The 17,500-nt window shown below is 40.9% G+C and overlaps 1 protein-coding gene and 1 long non-coding RNA gene across 5 annotated transcripts in view; one reads left to right on the top strand and one right to left on the bottom strand.

Moving 5' to 3' along the window:
• The window catches only part of ATRNL1 (attractin like 1), a 498,126-nt gene extending 494,741 nt beyond the window's left edge, over positions 1-3,385 (top strand). For all 3 annotated transcript variants that reach the window (XM_053389095.1, XM_053389093.1, XM_053389094.1), the window contains one exon: positions 462-3,385. In XM_053389095.1, the coding sequence (XP_053245070.1) occupies positions 462-586 (125 nt within the window). In that variant the 3' untranslated portion in view covers positions 587-3,385. The remainder of the gene's footprint in view (positions 1-461) is intronic.
• The window catches only part of LOC128414210 (uncharacterized), a 38,349-nt gene extending 23,193 nt beyond the window's left edge, over positions 1-15,156 (bottom strand). Inside the window, exon 1 of one of the 2 annotated variants that reach the window (XR_008330610.1) lies at positions 14,842-15,156. This is a non-coding gene — a long non-coding RNA (uncharacterized LOC128414210). The remainder of the gene's footprint in view (positions 1-14,841) is intronic. The other variant, XR_008330609.1, reaches the window with a different exon arrangement.
• Positions 15,157-17,500: the final 2,344 nt, after the last annotated feature.

The raw sequence follows: 17,500 nt of genomic DNA, 5'->3' as shown, positions 1-17,500 counted from the left end.
GACTGTGGCAGAGGGACAGGGGACTATAACTCTTTGCTTTCACTGGCTTCTGGTAATGCTTTGTTGTTGTTGTTTATATGAAAACCCAGCTACAGTGTGTGACAAGTGTCTTATTTACTTCTGTCATACCCTCCAACATTCCTTAGATGAAAATAGGGGTATTCTACTATATCAGTATCGCTGCTAGCTAGTGGTATTATTACTTGGGGGTTTTATTTTTCCATCAGGCTCTCCTAAAGGCAATACATAAATACAACGATTTCTGTGCTTAAAATACTTCAGTTTTGTATGTTTTCTCTCATAACTTTTGTACTAGACCAGGAGGAAATGCTCAAGCAATCATATGGCAAGTCTGATTCCATTGCTCGTGAGCTAGATTCTAGTGAAATTAGAAGCTCCTCTCAGTGAAAAAAAGTATTCTCATAGCAGAATGTTAATTCCTCTTTTCCTTTTCCTTCCAGGACTGGCAATTGCAAGTGCACTGATAGACATTTCACAACAGAAGCCCTCAGAGTGTAAAGATAAGAGTTCGGCAGTCAGAAATCGAAAACACCACCTTTCAACACGTCAAGGAACTTGTGTCTGAGATTAAAATAACACATTTGTATATTCTGTAATGTTTTTCTTTCTTTTTTTTCTTTTTTAAAGAGCTTCCATTGTAAGCTAAAATACAGCCTCAGGTTTTATGGAGGCAACCTCTGGATGGTGGTAAGAATGGTGGTAAGAACCTCCAGGCTCAGATAGATTAGCACCTTCTTTCCGCTGTGCCCGAAAGCAGGGCATCTGGAATGACAAAGGTGAATATACTGGAGGACCTTATGAAAAGATTCTGACATCAGTAATGATATGAAAAATACTTCTCTACACTTCTTGTTATTCATATCAGGAAATAAAGAAAAATGTCTGGGAAAAGATAGTACATTGTTTTATAATGTGGAAGGAAATATATCATGGAAAATTAAAGTAAGTCTAAAGGACTTGTTATATAGCTAGAAGTGTTGAGTTATTCAGTTTCTCAGCTTGATTAGCGCTGAGATACACACACTTAAGAAAGCAGAAACTGACATTATTAGGGATATAAATAATATTATCATTACCCTGATATGAAGGCATAATTTGAACTTTGTGATAGGCAGATATAGCAAAAACCATGTATTTCAATGAGCCAGATGTAACAAAAAAAAATTCTGAAAGGATTTATGCATATCAAGATTTCTGCCTTCCAAAGGACCCTGCCACAGTCTAAGGTCTGAAGCAGGATAAAGACTGGACTTTTCTACTATGTAAGAATTCAGAATGGTGAATACCGCAAAGAGTACATGCTTGTCTTCCATGCCAACCAACTAACTCATTATCAGATCTGACTGAGTTTGGGAAAGCGTGTCCAGCAGCCAAGATCCCTTTTCCCCCAATAGCCATCTCCAAAATTGCAAGACCCAGGAGAAGAAAAATTGCAAGACTCTCTGCAGAAGAATATCTGATGCTTTTTTAACTAACATAATTGTGAAGGCTGAAGTCAAATGTAGCTTTAAGCATGCTGACGTCTATTGATTACAATAGTCTCAAGCATACTCAAGTTTGTGGCAAATGGTAGCCTCAATGTCCAGTGTTAAAATTAATGCCATATCCGCTTATTTGCAGAATAATGTTGCCCTGGCCACACTTACCCCTTTATCACAGTTATTAAAAGTCCTCCCTCTCAGAGCAACAGATCCAAGCTCTTCGTATTCATTGCATTTAAGTAATTCCACTGTACCCTAAAATAAAGTCCCCAATGGCTTGTAGGAAGTTTTGTCACTTGGAACTCTTGGAATGACTTTTCTGTATGTGAGATCACCTTATCAACAAATGCTAAAGGGATTATTTTGGCTATTTTAAAGAAAATATCAAGCAGCGTCCTTGTTTTATTTTCATTATGCAGTTCAGCCCTTCCATTCACAGAAGGAACAATGATCCAGCAGAGGTAACTACTCACAGGGGGGGGGGCATTTTTTGGCCATTTCCCCTTCAGCTGCCACACCACCTCCCATGTTGTTTTGGAAATTCCCCCAACTCTCTGATCATAAGTGGAATGTCACTCAATAGGTGAATGATAAGGTGGTACCCAACTAAGTCATACTCAGAGTAGACCCACTGAAAATCAGTGGGCGGGGTATAAATAATAAATTATTGTTATAAATTATTATTATTATCAAATCCATTTGTTTCAGTAGGTCTATTCCAGTTATAACTAATGTTGGAGCCCAACCAAAATATTTAATGTAAAAGTTGTTTGCGGAAGGTGGCAGCAGATGAAGCACGTTTATATTTAGGCTTAATGTCTCAAATTCAGGGAACGTTAAATGCATTCAAGATCAATTAAATTTACGTATTTAGTTCTTCAACTTAAGCATCACTGAAATGAAGAAGACTAAATCTACAATTTTCTTTGGAGCTGAGCTGCACTCTGAACTGGTCACGGCAGGTTCCCCACCCAGTCGTCTTGCAAGAACTTCCTCATAAGGGCAGAGTAGCAGTCCTTAGTTTGACAGCTGCCTGTATGGGAGTTATCTATCAGCAGAGGTATAAACTCTTACTTAAAGTGGAGTTGTGCTAATTATGAAAGCTATAGAAATATAACTGATGTTTATAATTATACCTGCATTTTTTAATTAAAAAATCATTTTATTTCCGGAAGGGGGAGACATTTCACTGTTTACACTTTGACTACATAGTTACTTGCATGCCAAGATGGTGCAGTAGCAGTAATAACGCCCTGTTTGTGAGTTGGTAGGTGTTTTTCTTTTGTATTATCATTTGACTACTTAATTTGGATGAGAACTGAATGTATAAAAAAAGAAAAGAATTTAAATACATCAAAAGGAACTGTTGTACAGTATGTAGTTCCCTCTCATCCGAGGTCATTAGGTTACATTTTATCATGACTGCTATGCTGTTTTAATTAGTTGCACATTGATAAATTATGCTGGCATGATTGTTGAAATAGTTTCACATTTCAAAAGGAGACCTGATTCTTATGCTGAAGTTATGTTGTCACAGTGTGATGATTTTTGTTGACTGTTCTTACCTCACTTTGTTGTTATTCTAAACAAAGGACCCAGTTCTGCAAGCACTTATATGCCAATATGTTCTATTCATATGATCCTATTTACATATAATTTTTTCCAGAATTAGGGCAAAATTGATTTCTGTCAGAAATTATCAAAAAAAGAAATATTGTAACTCCAATAAGAGTCTGGTTTTTTTTCTTAAAAAAGAAAACCCTTCTGTCATTGTAATGTTGATTTGCTTAAAGAAAACAAATCATTAGAATTGGCATGTATGATGAGTAAGATGATTATTTGAAGAAAGACAAAAGAGAAATAAAAGACTTGGCTATAAATTTCCTAATTTTCCCCAACATGATTTAGTTACCGAAAGTTTGTGTATTTTGTGAGTCTACCTACATTTATTGGACAGGTATTCTATGAAATAGTTACCCTGGCGAAGCATGAACCCTACCAAACTAGGGTTTTTTGAAAGTATATTCTGCAACATAGCAGTGAAGCAGTAATTGTGCATGACACACTGGATTTACGGTATACTGGACCATCCACACATCATTCAGCTTTATTAGTTCTGCAGTGCTTCCCAAACAATACCACATTATTGCTATCCAGGGCAATAATAGGGGCACTATTGTACTACGGTACCAAAAAAAACAGAACAAAAAAGCATACCCAGAATATTTGTGGAATGAAAACGTTTGGATAGCAAGCAGCTATTGGACACACACTGTCCAAAAAACAAAATAAAACCGTACGTATGCCAAAACTGTTGCAGGTGGAAACACTATTGGAAGTGGGATCAGGTATAATGCCCCATCAATGAATGCAGAATATAAAAGACGATAGCAGGGCCTCGTGTTTAATTTTAAAAGAATGATAGTGTTGCTATCAACACTTCAAGATAGTGAGCAATTTTTATATAGTTGACAATTAAAATCAGCAATAAATGGTGGGACTTCCTATGTTGGTCTCATAATTGGTTTGACATGCATTTACATCTGAACCTTTTTTTTTTATTAAATTGTGGACAGAATTACTCATGAAAGGCTCTCTTCTACCAATACACTAGATTGATTTGCAGATAATGATATCTTATTTATTCATTTTCCTACATTTATATCCTACCTTCCCTCAAAGGAACCCAAAGCATACATGGTTCTCTAGGAGGACTAACAACCTGTAAACTAGGTTAAGCCAATGGAGTTTGGATTACGTGAGGATTTTAACCTGTTTTCTCCAGTCCAACACGCTAACCATGTTTGCAAGGATTTCATCCAGGGTATTTCCCCCTGTACTTTGATCTTCCTGCAGCGGATTATCTTGCAGAGAAAAGTATTGCAGCTCCACAGACTGTATAACACCAAATAACTTTCTCCTCTCAGCTGCTGCCTGCTGAGCAGGAAGGGAACTGAAAAGCCCAGGTGAAATTCAGCTGTGAACTATTTCCAGAAGTACTCCACCCTTGGTTTAAGGATGGGCATATCTGTCAACTTTGGTTTCTTGTAGTTTCTCATTTTCCCACCCTTAAGCTCTCCACATTTTCACATCAGTATTCTTATTGACATTCTATTGTATGATCTTCACTCATTCAGTAAGGCTTTTGATAAAGTCCCCCATGATATTCTTGTGGAGAAGCTGGTAAATTGTTCTGGATTGGGTAACTGTTAGGTGGATTTGGTGTTGGTCGACTGACCCAACCCAAAGAGTACTCATTAATGGTCCTCGTCATCCTAGGGGAAAGTGACAAGTTAGCTTCCACAGAGTTGTGTCCTAGGTCCTTTGTTGTTCAACATCTTTATAAACGATGAGGACGAAAGAATTGAGGGGATTGCTCATAAAATTTGCAGATGACAGCAAACTTAGTGGGGTAGCTAGTGCTAGAATCAGATTCAAGATGACCTTAGCAGATCGGACAACCAAGACAAAATTAACGAATGAATGAATGAATAGGGACAAATGTAAGGTTCTACACTTAGGCAGGAAGAACCAACTGCACAAATATTAAGATGGGGAGACACCTGGATTGCCAGTAGTAGATGTGAAAAGAATCTAGGGGTCTTAGTATACCACAAGTTTAACATGAGTCAACAGTGTGATGCAGCAGCAAAAAAAGCTAATGCCAAATTCTAGGCTGCATCAACAGAAGTATAGTGTCCAGATCAAGGGAAGACATTGTACTGCTCTATTCTGCCTTAGTCAGATCGCACCTGGAGTACTGTGTCCAGTTCTGGGTGCTACAGTCTAAAAAGGATATTGACAAGCTGAAACATATGCCGAGGAGGACAACCAAAGTGATCAAGAGTCTGGAAACCAAGCCTTATTAGGAACAGTTGAGGGGGTTGGGCATATTTAGTCTGGAAAAGAGGAGACTGAGAGATATGATAGCCATCTTCAAATATCTGAAGGGCTGCCACATGGAAGATGGAGAAAGGTTGTTTTCTCCTGCTCTGGAGGGTAGGACTTGAAACTATCGATTCAGGTTATAAGAAAAGAGATTCTGACTAAATATCAGGAAGAACTTTCTGACAGCAAGAGCTGTTCGATAGCGGAACAGACTCCCTCAGGAGGTGGTGGTCTCTCCATCATTGAAGGTTTTTAAGCAGAGGTTGGATAGGCCCCTGTCATGGATACTTTAGGCATCTGGTTGGCCATTATGAGAACAAAATGCCTTCCTAGATGAGCCACTGGCCTGATACATTAGGTTTTCTTATGTTCTTATGCTGACAGTGAAGTGTTTGCTACAAAGCATGAGTAAATGTGGGTTGGACTTCAAACTTTACTTGTTTCTCATTGACAGACAGTCTCCACTTTACACAGCTAATTAAAAATAGCTGATGGCAAATCAAAGTTTTGATATAATGGCTTTCTTGCTGCATCAGCCCATCTTCTCTAATGGCTGACAGAAACTGCTTTGTTTTAGGACACCATCCAAATGTGTTACAGCAATCTCCAAATTTAGTTTATTTTCATTAGTATGCTGAATGGCCTTCTCATCCATCTCAGCTAATCAGTCAGTCAGTTTCTGGCCTATATTCTACACTATCCTTCTGTAAAATGCTAGCACCTATTTACAGTAGCTGCTCTTTGAATTGGGGGTGGGGGGGAGAGACTATTTTAGTCTGTTCTAACTTTGCTAGCTTTCTGTATAAAATGAACCATCCCTTTGTGTTTATATGATGCATATCTCACCCACTGAAATCAACAAGAAATATGCCACAGCATCAGATCTGATGAAGGTTTTGGCTAGGATTTATGACAGAGAGAGGAATGGCTCCAACTTTTCTATAGCAGCATCAATGTACTGACCACTGCCCTTGACATTAGTTTTATCTCAAAATACATACTACACTTTATTCCTACAAAGGACTCAAACCCGTTAAACATATATTTGAAACATTAGTGCCACTCATTTGAGTTTGATTTGCAGCCCCATCTTAAGACTTCTTGTACTGGTTGATACCAGCTGTGTTGTGATTTATCAGCAGACATTCCAGTAGATCTTCGCAACATATTAACACTGTCCTGGCAATACTGAACAGCCAGATAAGCAGTGAAGGCCGGTAAGGCAATTGAATGCCAGCATTTGCCACCCACCACTGTTCAACTACCACAGTGCTGGGGAAGGAAAAGCATATTGTTATGCACAAACTCAATCTTGGAGTGGGTCCCTGTCTATCCCTTGGAAATGACTTCATTGAAATTATGGTCACCAGAGAATGATGAAGCTTCTATGACATAAGGTTTATTTACACAGGCTGAACATAATGCTATGTGCTGGGGTGCCAGAGCTTTGTGGGTGCAAGGCATCCATAAATCCTAGAATTAGTAAAAGTTAGAATTAATCAAGGTTTGGTTTGATTTGATTAAACTGTGTCAAACACAGAAATTATTGGGTTTAGCTTATGCTAACAAGCCAGGCATATCTGACAGGGCTAGCTGAGAGTAAGTCATTTAGGAACAAAGCAGAATAATGGCTCATCAAGGAAACCAGCAAGAGAGCGAAGATCAGGAGGGAGGGGCCCCTCCTCCAGCTGTGTGATGGTGGACAGAGACCAAAGGTGGTAGAGAAAGTGGGGGTAGAATACAAAGTTGGCTGGCTGTGGCAGTCTGGAAAAAAGGAAACACAGCTTTTTGCTGTTCTTTGAATCCAATGCTGCGCCTAAGGAGAAGGCCAGACCCGTTCAGGCTGTGAATCCCCTCAATCCCTTCATCTAGGTTCAGGTTGTATATATATGTGTAAATAAACCATATATCACAAAAACACCACAGTCTCTGCTATGCCTCACTGTCCCAAAAGGGAACACAGAACCTTGTAAGCTTATCTGATACCCCTGGAATCTCACATCACTGGACAGAGATTGGGGTGCAGTGTTAGAAACTCAGATATATAAGCTAATCACCAATGGTACCTTAAACCTAGGTTGCAGTCGTCACAACAGAAAGTCTAGGCACCCCGCCCGAGTTGTTTTTTTTAATAATAATAATTATTTATTATTATTATTATTATTATTATTATTATTATTATTATTATTATTATTTCATTTCTATACTGCTTTATATTTTAAATAAAAAATCTCAAAGCAGTTTACAACACATTAAAACATCAAATAAAACAATCCAGAATAAAGCAAATTCAAGCTTCAAGGAATGTATTTCAGATCCTTCTCTAAGTGACAGTATACCGGAAAAAGCGTCTCCACCCCCATTGTTCAGCCCAGACACCGAGGTCCAGCTCCAAGGGCTTTTTGGTAGTTCCCTCACTACAAGAAGTGAGGTTATAGGGAACCAGGCAGAGGGCCTTCTTGGTAGTGGCACCCACGCTGTGGAACGCCCTCCCATCAGATGTCAAGGAAATTAAAAACTATCTGACTTTTAGAAGACATCTGAAGGCAGTCCTGTTTAGAGAAGTTTTTAATGTTTGACGTTTTATCGTGTTTTTAATATTCTGTTGGGAGCTGCTCGGAGTAGCTGGGGAAACCCAGCCAGATGAGTGGGGTATAAATATTAAATTTATTATTAAAATTATTATTAAAAATTATTATTATTATAACATGTTTCCCCATATTTATTTACCTACTTAATTTATATAGCTTCCCCATAGCAGAAGTACTCTAGGAAGCCAGTGTGGTATAGTGGTTAGAGCGTTTGACTAGGACCTATGGGATCAGGGTTCAAATTGCCACTCAGTCATGAATTTCACTGTGTGACTTTGGGCCAGTCAAAGCCTCTTAACTTACCTCACAGAGTCATTATAGGATTAATTGAGGAAGGGGTGAACCAGCTACTCCTTGGAGAAAAAGGTGAATATAAATGCAATAAATAGGCTCTTCTGCTTTGCTGCTTAAAAAAGCTGGAGGGGCACTTATTTAGCCCATGTGGCTCTTTACATAAAGTTCTGATAGACTTAATCAACAGATGCAAGCACTGCCTTCATAGCTACTTGTGTTAGAGAACAAAAACCAGCATTTGGATTGTAGGCTTTCCACATCTCCACAATCCAAGCCCCCAGCAGCACAGAACAATCACAAGACTTTCACAGGCTGAAATTCTAAATCTCACCCAACAAAGACATACATAGGATTTCATTGAGAACCCCTCAGTTTGCACCACAAACATTTCCCACCTCCATTCAGAGAAAACCACTTTAAGAGTCACAACCCAAGACTTCAGTGTCCCTCAATGACCCCACTCCAAAATTTGTTTAGATTTTAAGCACCACTGTGATAATTAGAACGTAACCAAAACATTGGGTTTAGAAGGGGGAGGGTGTTCTGGAATGCATAAGCCCAGATTCTGGTCACTCCTCATAGAAGCAAGTTTCACAGTTGCTCCCCTCCCACAATCCCCAAGTACCTTTCCTTCTCAGGAGGAACTATCTGATATTGCTTCAACTTCTCTACTCATCAGTCATCCTAACTCTGGGATGTTACTGCCAAATACAGTCTGCCTCTCCTTGTAGACGCATGCACAGATCACAGGCCACCTAACCCCCAAGTCCATTCCTAACTTTTGCTTCTGCCAAAAGGCCTTTAGGGTAAACTCTTACCTCCTCACCACCCCAATAGCACTCCCAACATCCATCAGGCCCACCCATACACAGGTCCCCTTATCCTCCCCAACCCACCCTTAAACCCTGACATGTCAATATATCCCTTCCAGGGAGTTACTTCACATGTATCCCCACCATGCGCGCGCTCTCTCTCTCTCTCTCTCTCTCTCTCTCACACACACACACACACACACCCCAAGGCAAGGCTTGACACGATCCCTTCACATGTCTTGAAACCCTGCTGTCTCCACATGTTGATACTCTTCAATGCTCTCCCTCACACTCCTTCTGTGTTTTGTATCTCCATGGCACTTTTAATAATTGCCAGCTTTAAAAGCCCCCACCCACGCACCTTCCCACCCAAATTTACCTAGAACAGAGGTGTCCCAAGGGAACACAGACTGGGTGGCCACAGCCAGGTCGGGTCCCTGCAAGAGCCGTAGAGCCAGGGGAGGAAGGCCCAACAGTGCTGCCAAGGCAGCCGGAGGGGGGGGGGGAGAGGAAACCCACTACGGCCAGCCATTGGGAGCCAAGCTGGGTGAAGAAGTGGATGGGGGCAATGGCCATCAGATGCTCTAAGCGCACCCCAGAGAAAAAGGGAAGCAGCACTGGCTGGCTGGCTGGCAAATGAAGCAGGGCACCTCAGAACAAGCTTCCTGGCTCCTCCCTCAGGACCGCCTGGCCCTGCAATGGAGGCGAGGGGAGGGAGTGGGAGAGGGAGAAGCACATCTCAGGGTGGACTGGCCAGCCCAGTGTGGCTGCTCCAAGGCTTGATCGTTTAAGCAGTCCTCTTTTCTAGAGAAGCCCAACTAACAGCAATACAAATCATGAGATTGGAATAGGACCCCCCCCCAAGTTTGTTTAACCCTAAACTCAATTATAGTATCCTTACGAGTAATTTGATTTATTATATTTCTATGCCACTTGTTATTCAAATGAATCCCAAAGAAGCTTACAAACAATAAATAACAATGATATGATAGAGCATAATAGAACATTACAAATAAAAAAATTAATCATACAGAATAACAAATCATCAGTGAGTTACAATCTATAAAACACTGTTAACAAAGCAACAACTAAAAAAAAACCCAAAGAACAAAATTAAAACAAGTCATATTATACGATTAACAAATCGGTACAGAATTTATAATCTATAGAAGCATATTAACGTTAAGAAAATAGCAACGGAAATATAAACTAAGCACTGTTAAGATCATACACACACGACCACTGACTTACAGGGTGAACCCTATAAGAGAACCACCTCACCAGCTGCCTCTACAGGCAGATCAGTACAATAATTTATTATCAGGACATATTGAATTAGTGTCATGTACTTGCCTGAACAGGGTAAAAACTTGATGAAGAGAATTTCATCATTAGTACAAAACTGACTATGGTAGCACAAGAAATGGGGAAGGAAACAACTGTCAATCTATTTTTAAAACTGAAATAAAATTATAAGATACATGAATACTCCTATACACTAGCCCCTCCTATATTGAAATTTGAAATTTATACTTTTGTGAAATTACATTAGCATGAAACATATAACAGATTTTAAAAAAAGAATTCTCAAAGTATTTGACTTGAATTTATATTCTACCTTTTGTTTTCACCAGAAAAATCACACATAAAAATGGCTTTTTAAAAAAATATAAGGTTCCAAAGCATCAATGCAGGCCAAAGGAATAAATAAATAAATAAATAAATAAGAAAACACTTAATTGTGATACCAAAAACACACACACAAAAAAACAGCATAAAATACAGTATAAAAGCGTGAATAATAAAAAATTCAAAAATCAATTAGGGGGAAATCCATCCAATAAACATTAGATGATCACCAGGGCTAGCTGGCTAAATTAGTCCTATTTGGGCCAGCGAGGAGGCCAGGGGAGAATTAGCTGTGGGATCCCAGAGTGGGTAATCTTCATAAAAAGGGGAGGGGGAGGGAAGGAAGAGGAATAAAACATCAGGCTAAATTCAAATTGAAAGCCAGGCAGAATAGCTCTGTCTTACAGGCCCCACAGAAGGAGGTTAAATCCTGCAGGGCCCTAGTCTCATGGGAGAGAGCATTCCACCAGGTCAGAGCCATCACTGAGAAGGCCCTGGCGGAGGATAATCTGACTTCCTTAGGGCCCTGGACCTCTAAACTATGATCATTCATGGATCTTAAGGTCCTCTGCGGGGCATACCAGGAGAGGTGGTTCCATAAATACGAGGGCCCTAAGCCACAAACGGCTTTAAAAGTCAAAGCCAGCACCTTAAACCTGACCCTATACTCCACTGGGAGCCAGTGCAACTGGTAAAGCACTGGGTGAATATGATCCCATGGGAGGGACCCCGTGAGGAGCCTCGCTGAAGCATTCTGCACCCGCTGGAGTTTCTGGGACAGTTTCAAGGGTAGAGTGAATTACAGTAGTCAAGCCTGGAGGTGACCGTCACATGGATCACTGTGGCCAGATCAGGGCGGGAAAGGTAAGGGACCAACTGCTTAATGCAGCAGAGGTGGAAGCACTTTCACTTTCCCTCTCTCTGCTGCAGAGTGAATATACCGTATTTGTCCGTCTATAAGACGACCCCATGTATAAGACGCCCCCTAATTTTTGACATTATTTTTCAGGGGAAAACCCTAGTCTTATACACAGAAAAATATGGTATTTACTGTGGATATATTCCTTTACATTTACAAATACTAAGAATTTACATTTAATTTCTTTACATTTACAAATACTAAGAATTATACAGTGGTACCTCCGGTTGTGGACGGGATCTGTTCTGGAGCTCCGGTCAGATCCCGAGGTTTCCGCAACCGGAGGGACTGCTTCTGCGCATGAGTGCACGGCAGTAGAGCGCTTCTGCGCATGGCGTGGTAGAGCACTTTTGCGCATGTGCACACGGCGAAACCCGGAAAAATACTTCTGGGTTTGCCGCATATATATCCCGAAGGATATGTAACCAGAGGTGAACATAAGTAGAGGTACCACTGTATAATTTATTATTGATTGTATGATTTATTTTTATGCAGCTATTGTGGGATTTATGTGTGAGTCATGAGCACACGTTGTTGCATTTGCCTCAACAAAGCTTCTTTAAAGGGGAAAGCATTTGCAATCTTAAGTGATTGTGATATTTATGTTGTTATAAAAAACATTTATAGTAAAATATTTACAGATTTCCAGATAATCTGCAAAGCAGCATTTCCATTTACCCGATTCTTATTTAGTGCCTCGTAAGGTGAATATTTATTCTTTACTTTAGTCCTGATTTTATCTTTATTCCATATTTTTCTTTAACATTTCTGTACGATCTACAATATTATTACTATAATTGGCACCTTAAACCACCATTATTTCTCCCATTACTGCTAAACCCCAGCAACAGCAGTAGGATGTCCCACAAAAGGGATGATGGAGAATGGCTTTGTTGATTCACTACATATCACTGCTGTTTTTGTTTCTGAATCATAGAAGGGTGAACATGTAAAGTAAAACTTTAAAATCTGGAAGTTCACAAAACAGCAGGGAATTACTCAATAGCAGTTGGTCCGCCGCCACCCCTCCCGGGCATAGTATGACAGCAGGCAGGGCAGTGTGAAAGTAGGTGGAGCCACATTTCTCTACTGATCCCATCCCTGTACTTTTAAAAGCAGTCTGAAATGCAGGAATTATGCCTGCAAAGCTATTCATGGCGTAACTATGTCAAGGGGGGACGGGACATTGTGATAAAGGGGCTTTATTCTTTATAGCATAACACTGCAGTGCTTATCAGCTCCTTTTTTTTTCTTATCAGGCCCATAGCATCATGGACACTACTATAAAAATAGTGTATGGGAGTATAGACACCACCTTATTCTGTAAACCAACTGACCAACAAACATATCTACAGTACATGCTTCTAGCTACCATCCCAAACATCCGAAACAATCCATTGTATATAGCTAGGCCCTACATTACAGCCGCATCTGTTCCAACTCTACAGAGACTCTCTCCTAAGAGATGTACTGCAAAACTTTTTAGAACTAAAATATCCACCTGATGAAGTTAAACAACAGATCAACAGAGCCAGACTGATACCCAGAGAGAACTTGCTGCAAGACAGACCCAAAAAAGAAAATAACAGAACACCACTAGTAATCACATACAGCTCCCAAGTTAAAACAGTTCAATGCATCATCAGAGATCTACAACCTCTCCTAGACAATGACAGTTCTCTTTCTCAAGCTCTGGGAGGAAGACCTTTCATTGCCTACAGACAGCCACCCAGTCTTAAACAACTCCTCACCCACAATAATACAACAACCAAACTTAACATGGACACTGGTACCAGAGCCTGCAATAAACCCAGATGCCAACTTTGCTGCCACATACACCCAGACAACACCATCACTGGCCCCAACAACATCAAACATACCATCTCAGGACTTATTTAATTGTTCATCTTTTAACACTGTGTACGCCATCAAAAGCCAACAGTGCCCTTCAGCTCTCTATATTGGACAAACAGGCCAAATCCTACGCCAAAGGATTAATGGACATAAATCTGACATCAGGAATCACAAGACAGAGAAACCAGTAGGAGAACACTTCAGTCTCCCAGGGCATTCTATACAAGATCTCAAAGTAGCTGTCATATTATAAAAGAATTTCAGAAATAGACTGGAAAGAGAAGTTACTGAATTGCAACTTATTACCAAACTTAAAACCATGGTCTGAATAGAGACATTGGATTCTTATCTCATTATACATGATAAAGCTATTTTTAGCCCTCTCACCCCTTGCTTTTTCCTGTAAGACCAATTGCAGTCTAACAGTCCTCAACAGGTTTACCACACCTATCAGCCAATCACCCATTCCCACCACCCTTCTGAGTAATACCCCTCCCCACCTTCTCACTATACATAAGGGTCTGGTGACTTCTGTTTCAGTGTATCTGAAGAAGTGTGCATGCACATGAAAGCTCATACCAATAACAAACTTAGTTGGTCTCTAAGGTGCTACTACTAGAAGGATTTTTTAAATTTTGTTTCAACTACAGCAGACCAACACAGCTACCCAACTGTAACTTAACAATCCTATACGCACATGTTTTATACCCAAGTACAAAATTAACTCTTGAGAAGTGATCCTGAGATTCCTGTTAGTTTGTCCCCAAACAGAAGGACGCTGCAAATGATAAAGGTTCTACTTTATTTCCTCCCTGGAAAGTTGTGTAGAAATTTAGGAAATTCTGCAGCTAGTTCTATATGATTCCTTTTACAATGTTCTGATCAGTGTACTGAGACCAGCACAGAGCTCAATTGCCTTCCTAGAAGTTACTGGTGAATAGTGACAAAGGGTATACTCAGAATATTATGCTGAGGGACAGCTGGTCAAGTGCAGTGGTGGGAACCTCAGTTGGGGTGTGTGTGGCCCCCAAGGCCACTCTAATCTGGCCCTCATAAATTTCCCCAGGCCACCTGCTCCCTCAGGCCACACTTCCCACTGGCCCTCCTTTGCCCCCTGAGTGTTTCTGCCTGGCTGAAATGTGCCCTTGAACTCAAATAATGCCTCTTGGTGCTGTTGTGTAACCAGCCAATAAAGGCTTATCAAGGGGAAAGCAAGTTTTTTTGTTTTTTTTTAATGCCTGGGCATATTAGTCATGCTAAGTCATGCACACCCCCACACCCCCACACACAGTTAGCTCCCTTTCCACTTTTGTAGCTTTGTTTGAGGGAAAATAAATAAATAAATAACTCACCCACTGAGGTGATTTTCTCCCCTGATGCTGGGCTCCACTTCACTCCAGTTTCTCCAGGTGCCTTCTATTTTTCTCACACATATGCAAACAAATATTCTGCCAGCAAGGCCATAACATACATATATTTGCAGTCGGCTCCCACCCAGAGACATGCAACCTCCTCTCTAGAAAATGGCCGCTCTAACCCTAACAAAAGTCGAAGAAAAGTACTGCAGCTGGGTTGATTGGGGGAGTTAATTAGAACCGCCCTCTTAGAAAATGCTGCAATTCAATTGGCTGGAGACACTGATGAGGCTGGCCCTTTCTGTGTGCTACACGGCTGTGTTCTGAAGACCTCCAGACACGCTAATGGGGTGCAGTTGTACAATCTAGATCTAGATACATGTTCAGTCCAAACAGTACAGTAGGTAGAATTTCTCTGTGACGAAACGTAGCTTTTCTCAAATTTTGTTCAGAGTTCTGCTAAGGGGCATTCCCCAAAGAAAGAAAGAAATGTAATGGTATATGGTAGGCAAGCATGCACAATGTATGATTTCCATTGAGCTGCGCTCATGGGAATTAAATGCAGTATTCAAGCGGCGGTCCTGGGTCTCCCTCCCGCTACTTTGCCTAGCTTCCCAACACCGCGTGTTGCTACAGGTTACCAAGACGGGAAAGGGCACGGGAGTGGGCAGCTTAGTGCAATGCAGACACAGCAGCTCCTCGCTGCCTCGCCCATCCCCCTTCTCGTTCACTAGTAGAGATGTGAGTCGTGTGAAGCTAGATAAGCAGCGGCACCGCGCGGCACTGCTAGTGGGCTAAGTACTTGTCATGGGAATCCCTCTTTTGCCCCTTAGCACCTTCTTTTGAGCTGCAGCCTGTCAGCAAGAGTTAAATATGCTGCTCCTTTAATGCTGATGGAGAGATAAGAACTCTCTCTGATAAGAGCCAAAGCCTTAAGGATGACAAACAAAGGCTTCTCCCGTCAGAGGAGATCAGGAGATCAGCAGCAAAGTTTTTCAAAGTCTCAAAGTTGCTGCTTTTAAAAGTTTCTGCTCTGGCTGGCTCTCCCTTGCTTCCTCTACCAATAATCAATCTCTCTCCCTTTAAAAAAAATGTTTAAAAATAATTTGCTGCATGGATTCCAGCAAAGCTTTGTTTAAAGTGTAGGGTTCTGCTACTGCAAACAAGTTTTTAAACTAGGGAGGTAAGGAATTGTTGAAGTGTGGCTGTGATTATTCTCCTCCTGACACAGGGGCAGGACCTAGCAAGACAGTGATTGTTCATTGGGTGCATATGAGGGTGCCCACTTCCATCTAAGCCATCCAAGAGACTGAAAATGGACTGATTGTCTCCTGCTATGAAGGGTAGGACTCAAACCAATGGCTTCAGGCTACAAGAAAGGAGATTCCAACTAAACATCAGAAAGAACTTTCTGATAGTAAGAGCAGTTCAACAGTGGAACAGTGGTCGTGGACTCTCCATCACTGGAGGTTATTAAGCAGAGATTGGATGGTCATCTGTCATGGATGCTTTAGCTGAGATTCCTGCATTGCAGGGGGTTAGACTAGATGACTCTTGGGGTCCCTCCCAACACTATGATTCTATGACTCCCAAGAGACACTGAGTGATTTGATGAAGGGGGACAGAGATAGCTGGGAGCTGGCAGGTAAGGCAGCTTCGTTGTAATGAAAGCACCAGGTGAGCCTCCCTGAGAAAGGCATTCCACAAATGGGGAGCCACCACAGAAAAGGCCTGTTCTTCTGGCTTTTAAGATTTTGGAGTTCCAGGATTTTTTTGAGAACTAAATTCAATTGTTGTAGAAAGAGATGAGCTGGTGTTTGCCACTTTTCTACTTCGAAAGACAGCAGTGGGGAAGGACTGTGTAAGGTACTGCTGCGTAGGGTACTGCAGTGTACAATTTTATAAAATAAGTGAATGAGTGAATGAATGAATGAATGAATGAATGAATACATCATCTACAGAAAGGGGCACAGTCTCTACCATTTCCAGGGAGATACGGGGGAAGACTCAGGCAGGGGGAGTGGAAAATCTCTGCCAGTCAGTGCAGCTAAAGAGTGTGACCTGTGACCTTCCAGATGTTGTTGGACTATAACTCTCATCAGGCTAATGGGAGTTGAAAACCAACAATATCTGGAGGGTTACGGGTCCCTCATTCCTGGTGTAGAGACAATACTGAGCTAAATGGACCAATGGTCTGACTCAATATAAGGCAGCTTCCCGTGTTCCTATGAATGAAGAGGCATTAGAGTTCTTCTGCACAGTAGACATAATATAAATTAAATAATGCAAAATTAACTAAAAACTTTATAAAACTGCAAATAATTGCAAGAGCATGGGTCAAGTTCTGCAATCCTACTCACAGATACCTGAGCATATGTCCCATTGGACTCAGTGGCATTTACTGCTGAGTTGCACTATCTGTGGCTCATTAACTAATGTCAAAGGCACAACCACTATCACAAACAAAAGCCTATAGCTTCCAACACTTAACAACAAACACAACTGAGGCTTATTTTATCAGTGTGATATACTGTGATTTGAATGCCAGGAAAATGCAGCATCCCTGAATTCTCATTTGAATACAAGCAGCAAGCTGTACACTGCTCTACAAAAAAGTATGCAAAACCCTCCTATTACACAGGATAGGGACATACAT

The sequence above is a fragment of the Podarcis raffonei genome, chromosome 5, assembly GCF_027172205.1.
Source record: "Podarcis raffonei isolate rPodRaf1 chromosome 5, rPodRaf1.pri, whole genome shotgun sequence".
Taxonomy (NCBI): Eukaryota; Metazoa; Chordata; class Lepidosauria; order Squamata; family Lacertidae; genus Podarcis; species Podarcis raffonei.
This window is presented reverse-complemented; position numbering and strand designations above follow the sequence as displayed.